Genomic DNA, 24,016 nt, shown 5'->3' on the forward strand with positions numbered 1-24,016 from the left:
TTGATTTTGGTTACAGTAACAGCAGAGATTTTGCTATAATGGCCAAAATCACAAGTTTGGAGCATTATTGCACTCTTTAAGTAAATGTTTGCAACCCAAAGGTGATACTCGATAAATTTTATCTGGGTGTATGTCTCCCCATCACCATTACCACTGGTTTATATCTTTCAGTGGTGAAAAAAACCCAGAAAGTCAATACTACCACTGCCATTTTGGTTCACCTTGAATGAGAGTGCTGTCAGGTGGCATTAGCAAAGGAATCAAACGCACATACTTGAGGTACGCTACTATACGGCCACAGCAGCAGCAGCAGTTCACACTAAAAGGTGTGCCTTAGATACAGAAAATACATGTGCAAAAGATACACAATCACGTGCCTCGCTATCAGCTGCTGAGGTCTCAGAAAGCAAAGCAGAGTGTCAGGATAGAATTCTTTTTGTTGTTGTTTTGCTTTCATTTTGTTAATGGCATATCCAAAGACAGCCACGCTGCCCTCTCAGATATTAGCCTTTACGCCAGCTTCTGCCTAGAAAGTTTTCAAACCAACCCACGTTTCATTCTACATTCAAAGAAAAAAAAAGTTTTAAATCGGATCCACAGGTTTGACACACCTAAACACTCCAGAACCTTGTGCTATTACTTAAGAGTCCCAAGCCCTTTTAAGAACCCTACCTCGCACATCTCTTTATGTAAAATAAAGGCTGGAATTTTTCATTTGCTAACTTCTGCGAACTCCGTGCTAACGTTTCCAGAACACTTCTTTTCCCCTCACTGCCACACACTGGCCTCTCTTCTCTCTGTCCAGGTAATCTCCCTTCCCATCATCTCTGTTTCACCTTTTTGCCCTTACCACTATTCTCTTACTACTCAAGTGGCTCAGAGTCTCCTACCTATTTTCCCAAACTGCTCTTTTCCTTCCTTTTAACAGCACTTCTTTACCAAGCATTCATTATAGGCTGGGCTTTCTGTTCTTTCTCCTGTTTCTCTACACACCTCCGAGTGATTCTAACTCAGGCTACGCCGTATGAACTAAGACACGTCATCTCATAGCAAAATGTATTCCAGCGTGTGGCATACTTCATTCGTGAAAACTCACAAGTTATGGAAAAAGTAAAATGCCAAGAAAGTTTTTTGCAGATCCCTCTGGCCAACAGTGTCTTCCTTAGAGCTTCCTCCTGTTTCTGCAGCATGTGACGTAAAGGTTTACATTGAAAGGCCAACACTTATCTTGAGACTTGACGATCTTCCTCAGTGTGGACTTCAGAATGTGAATGTTTCCATGCTCCCTTATCTAACCCTTTATTCTTCCTCACATTCCTGTTATTCATATGGGTGTGCAGTCAGAGTGGGTTAGCCAAAATCATTTATGGAAATGTATGCTGCTCAGTTTTCAAAAAGATTGTATTTCAGCTATCCTTATTTCAGATCAGAGCACATGGGCTATCATTTAAAACTTGCAAATACTCAGAGAAATAGGGACAACTCAGCTATCTTGGGTAGTAAAGGTGGTCTCTCTAGCACAGACTGCATAAACGTTACACGCAAGCGTGAAAACACACACAGGATTTGCAAAATACATAAGCATTTTCAGAAACCCTTGCATATGAAAATATCAGATGGTCTTTCTAAAGGAAAGCTCGAGTGAAACAGAGAGAAGCTGTTTCCTAATCAGGTGCTGCCTATACCCAGGCAGGGTAATCTAATTTGCAAGTAGGTGACCTATATGTCTGGACATACCTGATTATTTATTCAACTAATCAAATTATATTGTGTCATTTGACGATAGGATGTACACAGTGCTGACACGATGTTATTTTTTGTCACCAGATAAGGGGAATTGATTCTAATCTATATTACTTTTGTTAGTCATCAACTCTTATACCTAGACCTGCCAAGGGAAGCACGAATGCATTTTGTGGAGCTCAATAGCACACATATCATTAGGTCATAGCAAAGATATGCATTGTTGAACAAAAGAAACCAGCGACCATCATCATTTGATCAACTCTGTCTAGGTACCAGTGGTTTCGGGGTGAAAGCACCCTTCTGCCCCTCTCCCACCAGCCTGAACAATGTACTTGCCCATTTCCACTTCTTCATTATTTTTCCATCGTCATCTGGTTGTAGGAAGAGACCGCTGCATGTTAGACTGCATCAGCTTGGGAAACCTTGCCTCTTGCTATCCCCCAAAGCACTGAAGTCTTAAGAATACCCTCTGTGTGCACTTGCAATGCCCGTTTTATAATTAATTTCAAGTCGTGTGTCATAACCCGGACAAAAGGCTGCCTTTTTTTTTTTTTTTTTTTTTGATTGACTGATTTCATCCTCTAACAATATCTACTGCAAAGGTCAGTGAACAATTCCTCTGCGATATCTGCTAGGGGTGGGGGACTCGCCGGGAGGGGCGTGTGTCTGGGTGACCTGACGAGGAGCAGCGACTCAGGCCTCCGCGGACCTCGACATCCATCACATCCATCCCCCCCTGGTTTTTTTGTGTTGTCGGTGACCCAGTAGGTTACTGCAGTGGGGAGGAGGAGCGGAGCGAGAGGGTGCTGAGGACTTAGTGGGAAGGAGGGAAGCTTTTGAAATATGTAATTACGAGCCTCCCTTGTGAGAAGGGCTGGGAGTGCGGTGACAGTAATTGTTGTCGCGTTGCTCCCGGGGGTGGGGGGGCTCCGGCCCCCGCACGGCGGCAGGAGGGGGGCGCGGGGAAGGGCGGACGCCTGACCGCCACCACCGGGGCTGAAGCCGCCGGGTGTCACCGCTGCCACCTCCGTGACCCTTCCCGCGCCACCGCCGCGGGTGGCAGCTCCGCACCGGGGCTGCCGGAGTGGGGAACGGCCCGCGGGGGAGCGGCGGCCCCGCGGCTGCCCGGCCCCGCGCTGCTGGAGGCGGGGGCGAGGGGCGGCAAGGCGAAGCCGGCAGAAGTTGGCGGCGGCGGAGGAGCGTGTGAGGCCGGGGCAGGGGACGCCTCCGCCGCACCCCTCCCTGCCGCGGGCGGGCGGGCGGCTGAGGCGCTGCGGGGCGTCCCGGGGAGCGCCCGCGGTTCGGCGGGGCCCGGCCCGGCCCGGCTCCCCCCGGCCCGGCGGGCAGGCCCGGTTCCCCACGGCCCGGCCCGGCCCGGCCCGGCGCCTGGCCCGGCTCCCCCCGGCCCGGCTCGGCAGGCCCCGTTCCCCACCGCCTGGCCCGGCCCGGCCTCTGGCGCGGCCGCCGCTTGCTCGGCTCTGCCGCCCCCCGCCCCCCCCCGCCCCCGGTTTCCCCCCAAGGGGTGCCGGTGGCAGAGAACCCCCTCCTCGGAGCAGCACACACCCCCCCCCCGGGGCGCTGGGCGGAGGACACACAACTTCAGCCGCCGTGGCCGCTCTCAGCCCCCCCCCCCCCGCCCCCCGCTCCGCTCCTCGCCTGGAAGGCGCAAACTTGCGCCGAAATGGCCCCTCGGCTCGTCCGCGGGGCTCAGCCTCCCGTTACTGACGATCCACGTACCGTTTGCACGGAATGAAACCTTTCCCGGTCCTGATTGCTCCAAGGGGGAATCACGTCCTACCTCCCACCTTCCCAATCTCCATTCTCCCAGTGTACACACGCTTGTAATTACTGGTGATTGTGCTAATGAAACCCTGAGCAAAAAAGCACGCTGGTGCTACGGGGAGGGGAGGCGAAGGAAACACCGTTAATTTAAGGCAGTGTACATGTGGATTATGCTCTTTCTTTTCTACGCCACCCGGTAGACCCTGCACGTTAAGCATCAACCCAAACATCAGCGGCTCGTTTTCCTACTCTCCTTTTTTATTCTTCTCCCCACCCCACCCCACCCCCCACCCCCACCCCCGCGCCGTGGGGCGGTTTTTTGTTGTTGTTGTTTTGGGGTTTTTTTCAGTAAGGGATCACCAGGTGATGTGGAAATAAACGATGGCTCGCTTCGTGGGCCGGCGAAGGGAGAGCGAGCGAGCGGGCGGCTCGTCAGCCCGGCCGCTCCCCGAGGAAAACACCCTCCTGCCGCGATCGCTCCTTGCGCAGCCCCCAGCCCCCCGCAGGGCGCTGCGCCCGGGGGGACGGGGACGGGGACACGCCGGTGGGAGAGCACGGCCGGCCTTCCCCGCATTCGCCTCCCCTCCTTCGGGAGAGCGGGGCTTCCAAGCGCGGTCATTCCCTTCAGCGATCATTGCTCGGTTTCTTTTGAAGGAGGCTGGCCGGTCTTTTGATTAACCTGGTTTTTTTAATTATTATTTGTTCGGATGACATTCCCTGTTCCGCTCCCCCCGCGGCGGGCACGGGCACACACGCACACTCTCACACCCCTTTTCTTTTCATCATCAGCAAATAAAGATTAGGTGGGCAGATTATAGAAAGCGTTTTCAGTCCTGTGCTGATCTTTATTCCAGAGCCTTTGTGATGATATTGATGATGATGATGGTCAAGTGGACAGTTTGATTTTTGTGTTTGGAGCTAGTTATAAAGAATCAATATTATATCAAGGGGTAACTTTCGTGATAAAGGACTTTAACCACTCCGGCTATTCATCATAAGTCTGTAGCAAGCAGATAGGTCAAAAGAAATTATATTGCACTAAAGAGTGTGTCTTCTTATCTCTCCTATACCAGGGGAATAAGGGACAAGCCGATCGATACAGTAGCTGCTGTATACTTCTTACAATTATCAATAGCTGATTTCGTCTTTTGAGGCCTGCATCTATTAATACAAACTAATAATAATCTTCCGAGCATATCTGTAGCCAAGGGGATGAAAGTTTTTATACTTGACGGCGCTATTTGTACAGCCAGAGCTACTGAGCAATGTTACATCGTTTGCATGTGTGTGGTATGAATATATATATATATACACATTTTAATATTCATCTCACTTGCCATTTTTTTGGAAGCACACCTTTTTTTGCAAAGGGGCTAAAAGCACCGGTTTATATTCACGCTGTCTCCACACGCCCCTCCCGGAGGATGTGGGGGCAGACCGGCGTTGCCATACAAACACAGGGTTTAACATATGCATCTATACGTGTGCGTGACATGTATGTATGAGCTTAAGCGTACGTTGCCCTGATAATACCCCCCCCCCCCCCCCCCCAGCTATGCCTATTACAAACATCCCACGAAGTATTTAAAATTGTTGGTTAAATTAACGTATCATCTGTTAGGTTACAGAACGGAAGCGGACGGTAATTGGAGTTTGCGAAGTGTAAACGTCAGCTTTTGTGTGTATGAATCGATGTTTATTTAGAACCGAGGGCAGCACGATATTATTAAATAAAAGGAAAAGTAACTGAAATGTTTAAGGCAAAACGCTGAGGCACGGCTCTGCTGTAGGCTGATTCTATAAATCTCGTGGTGGGGCTAGCTGCTTTCCACAAAAAAATTGTAATAGAAAAGAAACATCTTTATAATTGACATTTGACATGCTGTTTGGGTTAGGCTGTGGTAGACCAAGCACAGATTTCCCTCTGATGGAAACATTTATCATCGTGATTGCTGCGGAGTGGCAGGTGGTGCTATCAATTACCTCTTCTTACCAATAATAATATTAGTATGGTAATATCTTTGCTCATGTGAGAACGAATTAGCGGTCAGTTGTTGCAGCTTTAAACAGACGAAATTGTGCTGGATTTAACCTCAGGGTCCTCACACAAAAGTTGTGGTGCAGAAAGGGGGTGGGAAGATGCTCCTTCAGCTTGCCAGGAAGAGCAGGAGATGATGGAAAATAAAGCCCAAATAATTGCACGCCCCCTCGAATAAAGTTGCTGAGCAAAATAATAACTATAAAAGACATAGATGGATAGCACGGAGCGCCAGATCCATCTCATCCGCGCGTGGGTAACTTTGATGGGTTTAAGGACAACCACCTTGTAGGCAGCGTAAGTGTAGACAGAACCACTTACAGGCTCTTTGCAGAGCAAATCTTGCAGATAAGCTTTCTGAAGGTTTTTATTAACCCTGAATGAAAATTAAAGCAAACGCGTAACCAGGTGTCCCATGAACGTAAAAAATAAAGCGCTAGTTGGTAAATAATATTATCCAGCGGGCAGAGCAGTAACGTGTCGCTTCTGACGGTGAAAGCAAAACCGCGAAAGAAGAAAACAACTAACAGATGAGACGCAACCACGGAGAGAAAAACAACTTTTGCTGCTCATCACTAGTAAACTATTCCAGGGACCGGCGGGACAGTTTGCGCCGGGACACGCGTGGCCGCCGGCCGCGCCGCTGCCGCGCAGACGTGCGCGGGGCCACCACCCCTAACGCGGGCGCGCAGAGATTTACGCGGCGAAGCGCTTTCCCGCCCCCGCCGTGCTTTTCGCAGCCCAACTTCAGCGAGCGCATCACTTTTTTTTTTTTTTTTTTTTTTTTTCCGCCCTCCCGTCAGCCGCGTTTTCATTAAAAGCTCCGCGGAAAAACTTGGCGGTGTGACGGGGCGCCGGGGGGAGGCAGGGGCCGGGGCCGGGGCGGACGCGTATCGCTCCCTAACTTTCCACTCGCCTCCCGAGCCCTCCGCGCTGTCGGGGTTTTCCGCGCAGCTCCGGTAGAAAGTTTCCCCCGGCGATTTGCGCCGGTCCCGGCGGTGCGTCCCGGGGCTCCGCGGCGGGGGCTGGGGCGGGGGGGGAGGGTGGGGCGCGGAGCCCGGCAACTTGCTCAGCGACCCCCGCGTATCGCGGCGGGTTTCTTCTCCCAGAGAAGTGGGGAGCCGAGCGGCGGGAGGGAAGAGAAAACCATAACGCGCACCACTTGTAACCCTAGAGTATGTTAATGTCGAGAGATACAAATCTGGTAATTATGCCTTTCGTGCCTGTTGTGTTCTCCATTGTCCATTAAACATTAAAGACGGGATTATTTAATTTTCCACTTAAAGATTCTCTCACGTTCCGCATCATCTTAATTTTCAATCATTTTACTTTTTACAAAGGAGAAAGTTTTGTTTTTACAATGCTGTCAAGTGAGCTGCCTTCCCCCCACCGCCCCCCCCACCCCACATCGCGCTATATGAAAGGCACTTTTAAAACGCTCTTCAAGAAATCGTCTGCTGCTGGGGGAACTACCAGGCACTGAACAATAGAAAACACCAAAGTTTGGGGGGGGGGGGAAATGTTGCCTGAGCAACAGCAACAAATCCTTTCAAAAGATGACGGGATGAAAATTGACACATTTCTGGTACTACTGCAATTGGGGGGGGGGGACGACGGGAGGGACGGGGACACGCCTGGGCGAGGTTAAAGTGCGTCCTCTCTCATTCCCGGCAAATGTTTCGGGGTAGCTGAGCCCCTTCACCTACAGTGAGCCGGAGAAATGTGCCTCGTTGCTTTCGCAAGGGAAAGCTCCAGCTCCTCGCCCGCGGCTGCGGTGCGGAGGGTGACTCGCCCGCCCGCCCGCTGTCACCTGCGCTCTGCCTGCGGCGCCGCGCACCATCTCCGCACACACACACGCACCCGCGTAACGTGTTATCCGTGTGCGCCGGGTGCAATAAAATCCCTACTTCTGACGGGGGAAAAAAACCCCAAAACCAACAAAACAACCCGCTCAATTACTGGGCTCGTCCCCTCCCACTTCATATTAGAAAATCACATCAGATTTCAGCCACCACGATAGTCCCCAGATATTTTGGATGAGACACTTTCAGTGCGACCAAACTTCCAGCAAGGATGGATGCACGGAGAGAAGATGCTTTAGGATTCATAGGCGGTAAACAAGTTTTTTTAATAGTAAAGCGGAGAATCATTGCAAGGGGTCTCGTCTACACACCTCGCCAAACGAAGGACAGAGAATCACACCCGTCTAATTTCTAAAAGGCAGTGATTTGGCATTTCAGTGTTGTTTCCCTTAAGGGTGGTGCTCGTTTCTAACGAATACCCGCACCGCAGAAATCGCTGGTGGTATGCCTGTCACCAAACTATCCCGAATGGCCTAAACTGTCGGCTCGAACTTTATTTGGTTTGCCTACCACCAGAAAAGCGGGGAATCAACCGCAAGCCCAGAGCCACGGTCTCACGGCGCAGGAGATAAAGCGAGCTATCAGCAGGGAAAGTTTACACAGCGGAGCCTCCCGAAGCAGCCGGGGTTAGTGTGTTTTAAGGACTAGGGCTGGATTACACGGGCTGGGGTGGGGGTATTAGGAGGAAATCCCTTTCACTCATCCCCGGCCCCATCCGCGGGGCCGCCCGCCGCCCTCCCGCCCCCGTCAAGGTGGGCTGCGCCTCCGCGCCCCTGCCGGGGCCGGCGCCGGGGCCGGGGACGCCGGGGCGAGCACCGCGCAGGGACCACTCAGTAGTTAGAAACAAACAAACAAGCCCTCAAAAAAAAAGGAAAAAAAAACCCAAAACCTTCCAAAACAGCAGAGGGGGTCGCAGGGGCCGCTGGAGGACCCTCCCCCCCCCCCCCCCCCCCCCCCGCGCTCCAAAACCACCCAGGCGCGGAGCTCCGCGCCCGGGCGGTGCGCGCAGTGCGGACCCCTGCGCGGTGGCGGTGCGGCGGCGATCGGCGGCGGCGGGGGACATCCTAGCGGCGGGTCCCCGCCATGGGAGCCCCGGCGGAGGGGGGGGGGAGGGGGGAGGCGGGCAGGGACGGCGACGGGAAGCGGCAACTTGTGGCGGCGGCCGGGGCGCTGGAGCCGGAGCTGCTGCTGCGCGGGGGGCAGCGGGGGCCGCCCGCCTCCCCCGGGGGCCGGGCGGGGCGGGAGGGGACGCGGGGCGGCGGGGCGGGACGGGGCGGGGGAGGCTCGGCCCGGCTCCCCGGCAACTTGTAATGCGATAGAAGAGAAAGCGGGGCGGGGGGGGGGGAAGGCTTCCCTCTCTCCCCCCCCCCCCCCCGCTTTTACAAAAAAAAAGGGGGGGGGGGGGCTGGGAGAAAAGGCGCTGTTGGGAAGGGGCGTGCGGAGAGGGAGGCTCGGCGGCGGCGGGGAGCGGATCGGGCTGCGGGGCTGGGGGCAGCCCCGGTGGCAGCCCCGGCAGCGCGGCACGGGGAGGCGGAGGAGGAGGAGGAGAGTAGGAGGAGCTGCCGTGTGACCCACACCGCTCCCAAACTCGGAAAGTTTTTTATCTGCCCGAAATCCAAGAGCGGCCGCGGGGCGCGCAGCGCTCCTCGGCACCGAGCGGAGGCAGCGACCGGGGGGAGCCGCCGCGCAGTGAGCGGCTGCCGGCGCCGCTGCGAGCCGGGCCAGGCAGGGGAGGGGGGAGGCTTGCCCCTGCGACGACGACGACGACGACAACAACAACAACAACAACAACAGCCACCCCCCACCCCCCAAAAACTGGGAGAGGATCGATACTATTTGCTGGAGACCAAGGACTTGCTCATCGGCGCACACGCGAGAGCGCTGTCATTAGCTACCAGGACACACGACTGAGCCGGGAGGGGGGGTGGGGAGGGAGGGGGGGGGCGAGGGTGAGGAGTGTCACAAAAAGTCAGCACAACCTGAGAGAGAGAGGGAGAAAGGGAAAAAAAAAAAAACTTCCTACCAATGGACAACAGGAAGTGACCACCACCACCAACGGGGAGTCTCTGCTTGGAGAAAGAAGCTGCAAGACAAAGAAGAAGGAAGGAGAGGTGAAAGACAAAACTGCCCAAGGTCTTCTGCGTGTGCGTGCGTGCGCTTCGGGGAGAGGAGAGAACAAAAGTCAGCCGGGAAGGGGAGCCAGAGAAAGAGCGACGAGAAAGGAGACAGGATGGAGGAAGAGCTAAAGCCAAGCATGTGAAGATCAAGGGGAGGGAAGAGCACACCACCACACACGCACGCTGAAAAGAAAGGGGAAAAGAAAAAGCATACACCAAAGTTTCTTTTCCTCCTGGGAAGAAATTACTCACACGCACACAGAAAACAGATGCCTTGCAGATCAACTTCTGGGGAAAGAGAGACCAAGAGAGAAGAGGACGCGGAGTGATGTGAAGAAAGGGGAGGAAAAAAAAAAAAAAAAGAAAGAAAGAAAGCAAAGCGAGCAGAAGAAAGAAGCGCAAAAGAAACTGCGAGCCAGGGAGGGGGGGGTGAGGAAGAAAGAAAAGCCAGAAGAGCGAAGATCGTGACCTCCCCCAACAAGTGAACCTTGCACATATGTTGTGTAAAGTGTGTGCAAAACAGAGCCCTCCTGCGTGGTGCGTGTGTGCTTCGCTGCCGCCGCCGCCGCCGCTGCTGCCGCCGCCGCCGCGGTCGGTGCCTCTCGCAGGCGGCGCTGCCGGTGCCGGGGAGACGCATCATTTGGCGGAGCGAAGCGGCTAATTGCGGAGCCCCGTCCTTCATTTACATATGCAGCCTGAGTCCGCTGGAGCCGCGCCAATCCGCGCTCGCCCCCAGCACCATTAATCGCCATGCATTATTCACAATCATAATTACCGAGCCCCATGCGCGCTCCGCGCAGCCGCCCCAGCCCGCCGCGCACACCCCGCCGCACCGCGCACACCCCGCCCGGCTAATCCCCACTCGCTCACCCACTCACCCGCTCACTCACTCACTCCCAGTTTGGTTGGCTGCTCAGCGTTGCCTTTTTTTTTTTCCTTTTTTTTTCTTTTTTTTTTTTTTTTTTTTTTGTTGGTCGCATTTCTGTTGTTTTGTTTGGTTTGTTTTGCAACTCGACTTTTATTTGCGAACAGTTGTTTCCAGCCCCCTTCCCACGTTCCCAGTTCCTCCCCCCCTTTCCACCTCCACGTCGCTGATGCCTCTGCAAAAAGCAGAGTCAAGACGGCTCAGTTAGCAGCATGTCTCGTCGAAAGCAAGCGAAACCCCAGCATCTCAAATCGGACGAAGAGCTGCAAGCGGAGGTAGTTTCTGAGCACGGTAAGGGCTCCCGGCGCCTCTTTCTCCTTCTCTTCTCTCCTTTTGTGAGCGCGTTTCGGACGGAGATGGGTGGATTTATGGTGATGGTGAACAGGGGAGCGCAATTACTCTGCCGCGGGAGAATGGGAGTGAGGGCAGCTGGGAGAAGAGGCAGCGCGAAGTGAGAACTTCGCAGTTCAGCCAAGTTTCCGCAGCCCACCCCCTGCCTCCCCATCCCTCCCAGCGGCTCCCTCCCGGCCTCCCCAGCGCTTCCAGCGCGGTTGGCCTCGGCCCTTGCTCCCCACGCACCCGGGCTCGGGCCGCCGCAGGAGCGGGCACACCGCAGCAGCGCCTGCTGCCTCCTCCTCCGCCGCCGCGCTGCGCTCCCTCTCGTTTTGGGTACCCCTTGTTTTGTGGGTCGTGTGCGTCCCCAGGCCACATTCCCTTGGCCGGAAAGTTGGGGCAGCCCGGGGTGCCCTGCCTGGGGCTGAGGGCGGGGGGGGGGGGGGGTCCCGAGGGTTCCCCCGGGCCGCGTCCCCGCGGGGCAGCCCCCCGGTGCCCCAGGCTCCCCCCACCACCCCCGGCGGCGCAGGCTGCGCGGGGAGGCGCGGTGCCGGGCAGCCCCCTTCGGCTCGGGGCTCCCCCGCTGGCCCCGGCAGCCACGTCCCCGCGGGGCCGGTTTCGCTCTTGGTGAGGAGGTTGAGCGGCAGCTTTTCGCCCCCCCCCCCCCCCCCCCCCCCCTTCCTTCGCCTCCCGGCTGTGCTGCGGCCGCAGTGGCGACCGGCGGGGGGTGACACGGGGTGCCACCGTCGCCACCAGCCCCCGTCGCGCCGGCGGCAGGCGGTGGGGAAGGGTGGTGCGCTCGCCCATCCGCCATTCTCCGCTCCCTCCCCACACGCACGCTGGCTGGGATGCAGCTGGGCTGCCCAGGCTGCTCGGGAACAAGTGTCCAAAGCTGGAGAGGTTGGGGCTGTAATCGCTCCTCATTCCCACTTTGCTGGATTTTGGTTTTTTTTCCCAAGAGGGCTGCAGGTTCCCCCCACCCCCCCTTTTTTTTTTTTAAATTTCCTCAGTAGTCCTTGGCGTTGCAGTGTGCGAAGACATGCTACAGCCCCTGCTCACTTTTCCTGGTCTAAGTTGAGAGCTTCCACTTGAAAGTTTCTCTTTTCCTCTTTGCATAGAGCCCACCGCTCGCTTAGTTTCTCACGTAACCAAGTGGGAGCCCCAATGTTTTCTGCTTTCCGTGTAGGCCCCTTGCTCCACTGTTTTATCCCCCCCTCTCCCTCCCTTCGAAAAGAAAGAAAAAAAGAATCATTCTCCTGCTTCAAAACTGTAATGACTTTTAAGTTGCATCCGTGGGGAGAGAAAGGCAGCAAAGTTGGAGCCTGAGGAGGATTTTGACTATTGTATCTGAACTTTACAGCCCTGAAGCTTAAGGCAGCGTGAATCCACTTCATCAGGTTAAAACATCTGTCAGGCTGGCAAATCGTTAAGCCTCCTGCTCCTTCCCAGGGTATTTGGGGAGGCAGGGAGTGGGTCCCACACAGTCCAGGGCTGCTCAGGGGGCTGCTGCCACTGCTCCGGGGAAACCCACTTGGGTGTTGACAATAACAGACACAGAGAGAAAAGCTTCCTTCTGGCACAGCCGAGGAGCAAAGCAGTGCGTTTTCGAAATTCGATTTTTTTTTTTTTTTCCTTAGGAAACAGTGGTTGTGTAAAATAAATTAATATAGGCAAGCAGACAAGAATTAGTATTTTATGAGGGAGACAAGATTTGTTGAGCCCAGGCTCTGTTGGGGTGGGTTCTAGGTCTCAGAATTTATCACTGGCGTTATAAACTTTTACATGCTCTGAATCCATTTCAATACAGAAAAATAAAACCTCACTACTTCATTATGACACTCCTAGCGAGTTAATAAATTGAAAAAAATTGTTAAACTAGGTTTTTGTTTTGTGTTGTGAATCTTATCTATGTAGCCATGTCACCCGAGATTAGAACAAGAGATATGCTAAAAAGAAACGCTTGCATATGGTGGGTAGATTAAGGACAAAGAATCTTTTTGTCATGGAAATGTTTTTTTTTTTCCCCTTTTTTGGGGGGTTTTGTTTTGTTTACTTCATCACATAGAATTTCTCACACTTGGTTTGTTTTGTATTGCCCTCAATGACTACATGATCAAATGAATGGATTTATTTCTGCCGAATGAGAAAGACAGTCTTTCCATCAAAAGGACTACATTGCATCCCAGTGAGGAATTTTAAAGCGTTATTATTGTGGTCCCTGAATAGCACAAAATCGGCTTTCACAGCAGCCCTAAAATGCAACAATGTAAATACTTTTCAGCCTTAGAAGGCCGTTATCAAAATGTGCTATGTTTCCTTTTATTAAAACATATTTTAATTAATAGAGTGAAACCCCTCATAGTTAACAATTAACAAGCCAAAGTAGTGCTGTTGGTTTTGCACTTCCAGTTGAGAAATGTGAGCAAGGTGGAGACAGGAGAGAGGAGCAGAGGGCTGCCTAGTGCACATTGGTGTAATGTAAATCATTTGCACGTTATATCGGGGAGCCTAACGATTGCTGTGCTGAAAGCAATTTCACAGGCCAGATATAATGAGCGCTCCAAATCTCGCGAATTAAAACACTCCTCGTCAAGCCCGCGTTCTTCGTTGCCGTTCACAGCTGTAATCGAGATGTTGCTGCAGTTCCTGAGCGTATTTTGCAACAGGCCAAAAATAGTTTGCACAGTGTGAGAGTATTTGTCGGTTTTAGAACGCAAACTGTCTGAGCAGCGTTACAGGGGACGTGCAGCCTTTGCACTGGTTTGGCTGGGCGTCTTCAAAGGGGGAAGCTGATGTTAACACAAGATTAAGGGAATGAAGCTTATTATTTATTTAATGAAATGGTGCCTATGTCACCTCAAAATAGATTTTATGAAGTGAAGCATTTAAAAATGAATGTCCCGTAAACGTAGCCCTTGTAGTGAAGGGACGTTAATGGCAGCAGAGCTTCTTTCTGGGCAGTTTGGGGAGCAGAATGGCAGAGAAACATTAGGCCGGATTTTAAGTTGCCAGGTCTCACTGTAACTTTTATGCTAACGTTACCACAGAAGTTTTAGAATCAGAACAAATAATTTTACAGCCAGCTCGGGCTACAGCGTAACCCAGCTGCATCCAAACAGGGCAACGTTGTGGTGGTGAGAAACTGTTGGAAATCTGAAGATAATTAGCAATGGCATCAGCTGCAGATTTGCACTCGAAATCGTTTGAAATTATTTGTCGAAAGTGAAATGCTAAAAATATAATTTTTAATAATTTGGAAAGGAAGTGTTAACAAGCAGCTGGTGATGATGTATCACTTGAATAATTGCACTGTAGAAGAATGAACAAAAGATACCTATTAAAAAAACCCACTTTGAGGTTACTAAATAAGAATATATGACGGAAATAATTTAGAAACAGCAGCAGCAGGACTCAGATGACTGCCTGTAGAACACAATAATCTCAGTTGCTCAGTGAATGTAAAGCATTGTCATAGCTGGAATTACATTTCTAATACACTTGCCTAATTCAACAGATTACAAACGCATCAGAATTACAGAGGCAATGCACATGCTTCAACTTCTGATTAATTTTTATATTAAACCGCGGGTATAGCATTTGTATTTTTAAAGTAGGGGTGATAAGAGGGGTTTTTTGTAATGCTGAACAGTGATTGTTGGAGCCTGGAAGGGAGGTTCTGCTAAGGGTGATGACAAACGATGCTTTGGACTTTTTCTGGCGAAGTTTCTGGCAAAGCTGTATCATTGTTTAGTCGGAGGAGGGAGGGATAGGTGGTAGTGAACTCTGCAATGACAGCTTTCTAATGTGCCTTTTGCAATCATTTTTCTCTTAATATCAGACCTGTCCCCCCCCTGCCAACTCTTCAATACATACAGCCTAGTCTAAACTAATGGATCTCTTTCGTCCCGGTGAGGTGGGGTTGGAGCGGTCGGTGCCTGTGCTCGGGCTTCTGGAGGGCGTCCACGCACACGCCTGTTCTGCTGTAGCAACGGCCCAGTTCGCTCCGGAGCAGCCAGCTTCATGGCAGCGGGTTCAATCTGTTGTATCTGCTTACCCAGAGGGTAAAAACACATTTCAGAGGGACATTCCTTCGTACAAAATAGGGGTTATTCCACATCGGTTAGACACTGTTGCCTTTAAAACTTGAGGAGTCACAAGCAGCTGTCAGTAAACATAAAACTTAGGTGATTTTTGCAAATGCCTGTTCTGAGGCAACTGTAAGAGAAGGCTTTTTGTTTTGAAAAATAAAGGCCAAATAAGTAGTGTTATAAATTGTCCCTTTGATAAGAAACGGTAATTGAAACTTTATATAAATAGTTTTACGGTAGAGACTTAACGTTGAAGTTGTGTGACATCTGTATTTGTATAAATTTTAAAATACTCTGTTTGGAACTGTGTTAGCAATAGGAAAATACTTGGAACAATAAGGAAACTGCAACCATCGGCCAGTTTGCTGATGTATGTATAGCAATGAAAGTAGGCAAAACTGGGTCAGATTTTATCTGGTGGTGCTGATCTTGAGGAAGACTTACCGTCTCCTGAGGTAGACATAAAGGCTCTTTTTTTTTGAAGTGGGAGGGAAGAAATTTTGAAAGCTGTTGGTTTAAATTCTGTGTAATTAAGCTATTAATATGCATACATGTAGCTGTTGAAAATTACTTCCCGTTGCCTAAGAAAGAGGAAAAGCTACAATTCAAAAAAACGGGTGGCATTTTAAAAAAAAAAAAAAAAAAGAAAAAGTAAAAATAAACAAAGTAATAAGGAGAATTAGTGCCATTTCTGAAAAATAGTTTGAGTCCTGGGGAGATTTTTGGATATCTTCCCTTCATTTGATTTGTTGATTGTTAAGCCAGGACAAACGTATCTGTTGCCTATCCATCAGTCAGGACATGAGTCAATCACTTCTGCTGATAATAAACCAGGTCTGGCATGGCATTAGAATAGTTAAGTACTGACACATTTTCCAAAATAAAGCACGCAAAAATAATTTATTTTGTAATACTGCATTTGTAGAATGAGGGTAATTTGCTGTATTTTTTTTTTTTTTTTTAGAGGAAGCATGAGTAAATTTAGTTCCAGCATTGTACATTTCAATGTAAACGGCCAAAATCCTGTTTCCTTTGCCCTCATTTCCCACTAAATGTAGTGAAGTTTTTCCATTAATAAAAAAAAGGGCATTTAGGCCAAAATATACTTTTAGGACCTGGTTCAGTTACAGTGCTCTTGGACATAGAGTGTGTTTCTTCTTGTCAAGGAAAAACCCCTTCAAAACTGATAAAGCCAGAAGAATAACTGTTTAACATGATAGGAAACCATAATGAAACACATTCAAAAAACGTGTTTCTCTTAAGCTGAAAAGTAAAAAGATAGTGGACTAACACATGGGGTCTTTAGTATTTCCTTGCTATAGTAAGGCAACACCAAGTGAGCACCCTTGAGCAGCATTTATTGTGGGGTAAGTTCAGTCTTCAAAAAGAGCTGAAACTCCTGCTGCAAATCTCTAATACTGGGGTGTCTGTGTGTGTCCCAAATGTTGACCCGGATTGCTGGTTGAAAAAGACACCAAAAAATTTCCAAACTTTTGACACAGAGAGTGAGGCACGCCGAAATATTTGGGAAGGCTGTTGGCCTCCTCCAGGAGCTGCTCGCCGTGGTAGGTGTGTTGGGAGTGGGTGTGGGAGATGCAGGTGGGTGCTGTGCAGGTGAGTGCTGCCCCGTGGGGTGGCCCGGTGGGTGCTGTGCAGGTGGGTGCTGTGCAGCTGGGTGCTGCCCTGTGGGGTGGCCCGGTGGGTGCTGTGCAGGTGGGTGCTGCCCATTGGGGTGGCCAGGTGGGTGCAGGTGGGTGCTGTGCGGGTGGGTGCTGCCCTGTGGGGTGGCCCGGTGGGTGCTGTGCAGGTGGGTGCTGCCCGTTGGGGTGGCCCAGTGGGTGCAGGTGGGTGCTGTGCAGGTGGATGCTGCCCTGTGGGGTGGCCCGGTGGGTGCTGTACAGGTGGGTGCTGCCCATTGGGGTGGCCCAGTGGGTGCAGGTGGGTGCTGTGCAGGTGGGTGCTGCCCATTGGGGTGGCCCGGTGGGTGCAGGTGGGTGCTGTGCGGGTGGGTGCTGCCCATTGGGGTGGCCCGGTGGGTGCAGGTGGGTGCTGTGCAGGTGGATGCTGCCCTGTGGGGTGGCCCGGTGGGTGCAGGTGGGTGCTGTACAGGTGGGTGCTGCCCATTGGGGTGGCCCGGTGGGTGCAGGTGGGTGCTGTGCAGCTGGGTGCTGCCCATTGGGGTGGCCCGGTGGGTGCGGTGCAGGTGGGTGCTGTGCAGGTGGGTGCTGCCCATTGGGGTGGCCCAGTGGGTGCAGGTGGGTGCTGTACAGGTGGGTGCTGCCCGTTGGGGTGGCCCGGTGGGTGCGGTGCAGGTGGGTGCTGTGCAGGTGGGTGCTGCCCATTGGGGTGGCCCAGTGGGTGCAGGTGGGTGCTGTGCAGGTGGGTGCTGCCCGTTGGGGTGGCCCAGCGGGCTCGGGTGGGCGCTGCGCGGTGGGCGGCCCGTAGGCCGCTGCAGGAGCTGAGCCCGCAGCGGGGGGAAGGTGGGCTCGGGAGGCCCAGCGGGGCTTCCCCAGGCCTCTCCCCGAGGGTGGGTGGTTAGAAGCGCTCTGACAAGGCTTGCTGATTTAACCTTTGCCTGCTTTGCCCTGCCAGGGGTGGCCGCTAGATGTCAAGCTCATAATACAATTAGTACATCTGTGCAGTTGACCTTGGCAGCAGGGCTTACCCCTGCGCCGGGAGGCGTTAACACTGCGCCGGGGTGTTAACCAGGGATCCCTCGGAGTTTGCTGCACGCTGTACAGCTTATCAAATGCCCATCTCGTTCGGCACAAGTGTTTACAGTTCTTAAAGGAGGAAAAAGGTTTCCTTTTGTGAAGCCCAGCGTCTTGAGCTGTTGCATTAACCCTGCAGGTGCCGCAGTGGTTTTGTTTCAGTTTATCCCAACCGACTCACGAGTCGGTGTTCCAGGAGATCCCTTCTGCTGGTGCCATTCGATGGGTTTATTTTATGATTTTGTTGATGCAGTAATGTCCCCAAAGCTGGGAACGATGCAAGCTAATGCGTTGGATTAGATCTTGATGTGCTTTGCTATCCTGTGCAGTTCTGCGGAGTACAGAATGGTAAACGACCAAAATGACTGAGCCGCACAATGGGCATCGGATCCCTCCGCGTTTGCTCTTTCAAGCACTCCTGCATGTGAGTAATTTTACTCGAAGGAGTAGTGCCATTGAGTCCAGCACTTGTAACTTCAGTTTTGAGATGCAGGATTGGGGCCTCACATTGCTTCTTGTTGTGAGCCTCCCGACACAAACCTGTCAGCGTTTCTGTGGCTGTTCAGAGGGTGACTGGCTTCATTCTGCAGGGAGTTAGTTTAAGATGTAGTTAATGATATACTTTTCAAAATAGCTGTGCAGAATCCAGTATTCTGCTTCTTTCTTCTCGTTTATTTGTTTTGCGTTGGGTTTGGGTTTTTTTTTGCAACGTCTTTTTCATACCAGCTATGTATTGACCTCGATTTTTTTTTTTTTAGGATTCCCAATAAAACTTGATGCGTTCCAACTAAACTTAGTTCCTACAAACGTCAGCATATTTGTACGTAAATTCTACACAACCCAAATCAGTGTATACACGGTGTAACAGCCAACCGAATAGCTGTTGGTACGATTTTGAAAAACACAACACAGGTCTTAATAATACGATACCTTGCGCAAATGCTCTGAACAATTTGTGAAGCTTACATCTGTTCCACATCTGTGGACACGTAGAAAGGCACCAGTGTCTGCAATAACGAAGTGCTTCCCTGCGCAGATTAGAAACTGCAAATGTTTTAAGCAGAATACAGTTAGTGCCTGTGCCACAGGTGGCTGTTACTTAACAAATTCTGAGATTTAGGCTACTGAATAGATCAAACCGAGTGTGCCAGGTCAGTACCGGGTTTTGCATAGCAAGAGTGCCCTCCACTGTTCGAATCCATCCTAACAGCTTTTGTGGTCTGAGAAAAAGGACAGAAAATTTTTCTATTGAGTCTGGAATTTCTTCTACATTGTTAAACACAGTAGGGGTCTCTATTTGTCTCCTCCTGTTTCACAGCTTGGGCTCAGTATGTGATAATTCATCTTTCTTTATGGGATTCAAAGCTATCATAAAGAGTTAAAAAGAATTAATTTGCAAGAAAATAAACGTGTTCTAACAATTTAAGAAAACTTTCTTTAAAAGCTCCGTCGATTGTAAGAGATGATAAAGCTAAGGAAAAAGTAATACTGTTCTTCTCGAGGATCAATATGTTGTTACACGGGTACTGTTTCCAAATGCATATAATTTTGAAAACAAATTTATGGGGTTTTTAGAATATATTTTCTTACTTTATTTAAATTGTGCTTGGGGAAAAATAAGTTTGTGTATTCTGATGATAGGAGTAGTAAATAACTGTCCTGTATCGGTGTGCTGTGCTCAGAGTTTTATTTATAATATTGCTTGTTTAAATATATGAAAGTGCTGTGAGCTGCACTTGGAAGTGATTATTGGATTTGCATGTGAGAGCATTTTATATATCTGTCTTCATAGTTAGCAGACATTTTATCTTTAGGTGATGTTAACAAATGCAGGTTTTTCTGAAACTCCTTCACAGTTCGTACACTGCTTCTCAGTGAAGGTTCAATGGTGTTTTTTTTTTCCTGAAAGAAATTCCTACGTTTAGAAAATATTGCCTCGATTATGCAGCTCTGAATGTAGAAATAATAGTAATTCATACCATACTTCTCCATGCTTTTGTTTGTATTATGGCAAATATTCTTTTGGTAAAAAGAAGCTTCAGAAAATACCTTACTCACAGATTTGTGGGATTCCTTTACAAGACGCTTTTGTTTAAATGCTTCAGGAAGGTATTAGCAATTTGAAATAGATGGAAGCCTAGGAGATTTTGATTCTCTTACCTGATTTTATCCAAGTGTCCTACGAATCGTACATCATTTGAGGATTTTATGATACAGAGTAAGAAAACAGAACAAAATACTGAGTTGTCAGATTGTAATAGTCTTTATTTGATATAATTGAAAAGGTGCTTTTCAGGTCGTTTCCATGTGCAGAACTAGAAGTGATTAAGTTGGGAGAAAATGAAAAGATTCCAGAGCAAAGATGAAACACAGTGGAGTCGATTGGGGCTTTTTCCAGACGGGAAGCAGTTAGCCCTAAGGAAGGGGGCATTTAATAAACAGCATACATTGTCAGAATTCGCCTGACCGGAATGCGATGATTAAGTTCAATCTGTGGCACCAAAGTAGATGGCAGCGTTTTTGAAGCATCCATTCGTTATATTTCCCCTTGCACGTCACGCCAGAGGCTTTCCTCTCACGCAGAGCAGCAAGACGTCCACCTGCGAGAAAACCTCCGGACGGGGAAAGCCGGGTTTACAGACCCTGCGTGCGCCTCGGCGGGAGCTGGGGCGGTTTGTCTCAACTCCCCGTGTTTCCTGAGGGTGACGGCAGGACCCAGGGCACGCTTTCAGCCCTCTCCCTTCCCCTCGGAGGGCGAGGAAGCCAGGCCAGCCCCATCCTCCCGGCAGCCAGGCGTTGCTCCAGCCCCAGGAGCCCTTGGTGGGCACGCTGAGCGAGAGTGGCAGGGCAGACACCCCCCCTGCACCCCGCTCGCTGAGCCAGCACAGCCCCCTTCAGGTATCGCCAGCCCCAAGTGACTTTCTCAAAATACCTTCGTTTGGATTCCCGGGGGCTAATTTTCGGGCCAGAGCCCGGTGCAGCCCAGTGCTGCCCAGTGCCCCCGTGCTGCTGGAGCCCCGCCGTGCGGCGGGTCGGGACCTGCTCCGGAGCTCGCCCCATTGGAGAAGCATCGCTTGCAATTTTTCACCTGTTTTCCTGGGGTAAGCTGCGGGCGCTGCAATTCATCTCGCGTCCCGGAGCAGCTTCAGATTAGTCTGTTAGCTGTTAGACTGCTAATGAGAAAAAGAAAATAACTGAGAGGTTATTAGTGGCTGAGATCCTGACTGCTTGACAAAACTCCCATTCAACACCTTTTGTGTAACTAAGAACTGCAAAATTCAGCCCATGTCTATAAGATTAAGCAAGTCCTCGATTAATTCCCTCAAAGTCCTTGAAAATTTTTTCTGCGCTCACTGTAGTAATGAAGGCGACTGTTCCTCTTCAGGAAAAATAAAAGAAAAAAGATTAAACTCTTCAGTACTTAATGGATTTAATCACTTTGTAATATATCAGAAAATGAAAATTAAAGCAAGCTGTAAAACATGAGGAAACGTGCAAAAATGCTACGTTTTCCTGTAATAGTTATATGCTGTAACTAAAAACAAAAATTAATTTTTAGCTAAATATTTTAACATCTGAAATTTTTAATAATCTCTAGTAATGATTAAGTTTTGCTTCCTGTCATTCATAAAGTCATCGAGTTTTAACAAACACCCAAAATACCCTTTCATGGGGAGGCATATGCTTTTAGGCTTCAGTCCTTGTTGAAGTCGGTGAGGACTTACACTTCAAAAGCAACAATAAATACAGAACCGTCGTACTTTCGTATGGATTAGTAGTACCAAAAGGGACGTTAAAAACCTCATGTGTGAAATACTGGGGCAGTGTCCATCTCTCCAGTACGTGTATATATATTAAAATAGTTATTTTTATTTTCAGTCTTGCTTTTTTCCCCCTGGAGTGCTTGTTTGGGGCCAGACCACAAAGACTGCTCTTTGCTTGACTGGTTCGTATTCTTTCAGCCTCTTCAATTTCAATGGTCTTTCTAATGTGAGTAAAGGCTACTTGTTTGAGTAGGAGTTGTTGGATCGAGCCCACAGGCTGTCGTTCTGTGAAGCACCGCAGCAGCCTCAGTGTGCTGTGCAGCGGTGGCAAAGCAGCGCTCACGTCGCTGCCATCTGTGTCACCCGCTTGCTGACCGTCCAAGAAAGTGAAGCTTTGAGAGAGATTTCGCTTGTTTGATTTCTTAAGAAACGTCAAAATAATTTATCCTAAATGGAAAATACTGTGGCAAGGTTCTTTGTGTGTCTGCTTTGAAGTTGATTTTGGGGGAAAAACTCCTAATGACTCTCTAGCGTTGTTCTCTAAAATATTTTCCGACAGCAGTTCTTGAATATTTCAAGAGAGGTGATGAGATGAAGGTGCTTGGATTGGTCATTTGAAAAGTATTCTCACTATTTTTAAGGCGTGGGAGTTGAGGGAAGGAGGAATACAAACCAGAGCTGTAGGTCCCCAGTTAGGATGGGCGCAAGCCAGGTTCCCCCCGGGACAGCACAAAACCAGCCATTGTTTCACTGAGAAGAGAGCTGAGCACTGATCATCGGAGAAATACCTGTACGGCGCTGTTCCCCTTGTACTTTTTCACAGGTTGCATCTCAGATGCAAACTGCTGCTTCTCTGAGCTTATGAATCAGTACCCTAGTCTGATTGTTATCTGGGAATGCTGAACAGGTCCGTACTGATACCTCCTGGCCGTGGGCATCAGTAGTTTAGGTTTTTGCTGGAAGCTTAAGCATTACACATAGTGGTTTTGACATGTATGGATCATGAGACCGTCTTCTAGGGTGGAAAATAATACCTGCTTTGATTAGAAATGTTCACATTTGGACTTGGTGGTTGCTGTACAGTGTCTGAAATAATTAGCTCACTGGTGTTTGATCAGTTCGTTCTAGATCAGAGGACAGCCATCTTTGAATGGCTACATTGCCTGAATCCATCACTAATCACTTAAACCTTTTCTGCAAGGTTTGTTTAGAGAAAGCTCTCCTTAAGCAAAAGAATAGCGATATGTAGATAAAAAGCTGGAAGAGGAGTCACAGAGTTTGCAGCTTCTTTTAGAATCAATCCTCCTGTGCAACCATGCCTTAATAGTGGTCATAGCGGTAGTACTTGTAGTGGTAATAATGATAATAATAATAGGCAACTCTTACCCAGCTTGCCAAGGTTTGTAAAGAACCACTGGGGAATCTTCTCCGTGAAAGCCGTAGGAGAGACGAGGTGCCTCCGTGCGCAGTCGGTAGATTCTGAATAAGGACCAGAGGATCAGGCCCCCCGGGCTGTACAAATGTAAATCCGTAAGGTAAATAAGGATTTGTTTGAGTTGTCTTAGTTCGGGCAGACTCTGGAGAGGAGAGGGTGTTGGGTGCCTGGCCGGTCTGCACCCGCGTGCTTTCGCTTGGCGAAAGCTGGCGTGTGCCCTGCAGACGTGGCTCGGGCGCCCGCCTTGGCGCGTCCGCGCTCGGGGAGGCTGTAGGGTTTTCAACATCGGCTTTAGGACTCCCGCGGCCGGTGCGCTTTTTCTGTGGAGAATCCTGTTGTCTTCTGGGATATTTTTGTTACACAGTAAGTTTCTACAGAAGCATTTACCGTAAGGATTAGTCTGGTATTGTCTAGCAACAGCTACGTGTTATCGATCTTAACCCAAACAGTGTAACAGCTTCAGCACTTTGGGCAGAAGTCTTAAATAATATTTGACTGGTTTCAGTTGTGTTTTGTTGCCCCCTCCTGAAAGGAAAAAAAAGGGAAAAAATCCAGTAGTACTTGAAGAAGATTTTTCCTTTTAGCTAGTAAGTACAGTACAATTTTGTGTAAATAATATTTAAAATTAGAAAAAAAAACCCATTCGGTGATCGTTTCTCAATAGAAAATGCACATCTATTTTATTTAGTGGCAAGCACTAGATATATAAATACATAAATATATAGTGCCATCTTAATGTTTTTTTGAAGGTACAGTTTGGGAAGGTAGAGGGAAATAATAAGTTTGAGATGCTCTAGAAGTCTAGGAAATAGTATTCAGGGCATAGATTAATCACCTTTATCAGACAAAACTCCCCGCTGAAATCTGTAGGGAGTTTTAGCTCAGTGAAGACTGAGAGAACTGACATGTAATTTTGTCAAAAGTGATTTTATAGTTAATGTTCTGTAAAAACCTCTTTTTCAAAAGTAACTGGAACATCTCGAGATTACACTTCCCTTCTACCTTGCACTGCTACCTTTTTTTCGTCACCGTTTCTGTTCTAATGCTATGTTCTGGGTTTCTTGGCAATCTTCTTCTTAGGCATTCTGTAATAGTGCCACGTATATTTGTAGCTACATGAACCTGTGTTCATACCAAGCATGGGATGTTGAGGGTGTTGGCCCGATCCTGCTCCATCCAAGTTGATGGAAGTTTTACAGTTCGCTGTAGTAGAAA

At 49.7% G+C, this 24,016-nt stretch overlaps 1 protein-coding gene across 2 annotated transcripts in view; it reads left to right on the plus strand.

Moving 5' to 3' along the window:
- The first annotated feature begins 10,682 nt into the window (after nucleotides 1–10,682).
- Nucleotides 10,683–24,016, plus strand: part of SALL3 (spalt like transcription factor 3) — a 20,205-nt gene continuing 6,871 nt past the window's right edge. For both annotated transcript variants that reach the window (XM_086472607.1, XM_086472608.1), the window contains exon 1: nucleotides 10,683–10,761. In XM_086472607.1, the coding sequence (XP_086328733.1) occupies nucleotides 10,683–10,761 (79 nt within the window). The remainder of the gene's footprint in view (nucleotides 10,762–24,016) is intronic.

Source organism: Leptosomus discolor, chromosome 13, assembly GCF_034619465.1.
Source record: "Leptosomus discolor isolate bLepDis1 chromosome 13, bLepDis1.hap2, whole genome shotgun sequence".
In the NCBI taxonomy this organism is placed as follows: Eukaryota; Metazoa; Chordata; class Aves; order Leptosomiformes; family Leptosomidae; genus Leptosomus; species Leptosomus discolor.